We start from the raw sequence: 1,742 nt of genomic DNA, 5'->3' as shown, positions 1-1,742 counted from the left end.
CTTGATGTAGCTCACCTTAAATATGCAAGAGGTGAACTATTCAGAGTGTGAGAGATACTCTACTATTAAGATTTAAAAGTCTCATTTTAGAAAGCCAGAGAAATCATCATTTAAATGTGAGGTTGATCTAGAACAAAAATTCAAGTATTTGAGCATTTGCATTTTATCAAAATCTAAACCGTTAATTTTTTTTAATCAATGATTATTAATACTAGGTGCCCTAGACACTTTAGATAATCTTAGTCTATATAACAATTCAACACAACCACCCTATGATCACATGAATAAAACGGAAGAATCTGCAAAAGTGATAGGTGTTGACGATCTACACATTCTTTCAAAGTAGAAATATTATACTCTGTATATACCAAAAAAGAAAAAGGAAAAAGAAAGAAACATTATGCTTTGCGAACATTGCAACCCATCGACTACAAACTAACCTGTGCCAAAGTTTGCACAATACGATTCATACGCTTACAGGCACAAACATCTCTGTGCTGATGTCCAATGAAAACTCGCCACGTCATCACCACTCCAGAAACTCTACATTTGAATCCACCGAGAGAGCTGTGTGGGGTTCACAATACCCTTTAAGTGGGTCCCATTTGTCTTCATAATGCTTGCTACCTCACCGTAACTCTCGTGGTCCTTTCTCACGCTTGGTCGGGTAGGCTCCACGGCTGAAGCTTCGGCTTCAGAGTACGACTGGCTCTTACATTGCTCGGCTGAGATGGAGCCAGCAAGGATGTCAGATCTGGCTCGGGCTGAGTCACGCTCAAACTTTTGTCCCAACAGAGTGCCTTTTGTCAAGAACTCGTGAGCAAGATAGCCGGCTAGAAGCCGATTGTGGGGTATCGGCTCATCGGGTTTCGGCGTAGCTGGCTTGTCAGCTTCAGCGTGCTTGCGCTTTTTGGTGCTGCCAAGTGGCAATATCCTACGGGGATGATGATTCATCATCATTGCCTCAGATGACACCACGTAAGGACGAAGGGTTGACGCTACTTTTAAGTTAGGAGGGACAAAAACGTAAAATGATGAATTCTTCTATATTCGTTTGTTGTCACACCAAGGAATGGAAAATCGGGTCCACAACAAACGAGTTCGAACATGTAAATAAAAATAACTAAATAAATAATAACTTCAGAAGATAATGAAAGCGACAACGGCAACAAAAAAAATTAATAATAGTAATAATAATAATTATAAAAAAATGAGAGAAAAAAGATATGGTTACGGTAGGGGAAGAGGAAGAGAGGGATCGAGGAAGCGGCGTAGGGTGGGAGAAGGGGCGGAAAATCTGTATGAGAAGCAAGACATATACCGTCACCGCCGCATACGGCGGAGAGAGAAAGATGATATTGTTCGGAGAAAAAGAGAGAAAAGAGAAATTGTGGATTGAAGAGAGAGAGAGGGATTATAGGGTTGAGAGTGGGGAGAGATAGAGGGAGAGAGGGGAAATGAATAATGTGTGAGAGAAAAAACGGGCCCTTATATTTTTTCTGGTGATCTGTTTTACATATTTGTCCCTGAGTTTCCAGTGTATTACTGCTATGACACTAACTAATGTTTCCTTTGTTATAAAGGATTTATCTTCAAAAAAGTTTATGACATTTACAACTAATTTAATCACTATTACTTTTCGTCAATCTAACGGTTATAATTTATTAGAAATTATTAGATCGCATTTATTAATTAATTATTAATACCCTTAAATTATAATCGTTAGATTGACGAAAATCAAC

At 38.7% G+C, this 1,742-nt stretch overlaps 1 protein-coding gene across 1 annotated transcript; it reads right to left on the bottom strand.

Moving 5' to 3' along the window:
• Positions 1 to 223: 223 nt before the first annotated feature.
• LOC133313843 (uncharacterized) lies at positions 224 to 1,519 on the bottom strand. Its single transcript, XM_061515253.1, has one exon. The coding sequence runs from the start codon at positions 958 to 960 to the stop codon at positions 544 to 546; it is 417 nt and encodes a 138-aa protein (XP_061371237.1). The 5' UTR covers positions 961 to 1,519; the 3' UTR covers positions 224 to 543.
• Positions 1,520 to 1,742: the final 223 nt, after the last annotated feature.

The sequence above is a fragment of the Gastrolobium bilobum genome, unplaced genomic scaffold (assembly GCF_033153095.1).
Source record: "Gastrolobium bilobum isolate Gb01-03AN ecotype WA unplaced genomic scaffold, APGP_CSIRO_Gbil_v1 utg11969, whole genome shotgun sequence".
NCBI lineage: Eukaryota > Viridiplantae > Streptophyta > Magnoliopsida > Fabales > Fabaceae > Gastrolobium > Gastrolobium bilobum.
The sequence above is the reverse complement of the archived record's forward strand: the minus strand, read 5'-3'. Positions and strand labels throughout refer to the sequence as shown.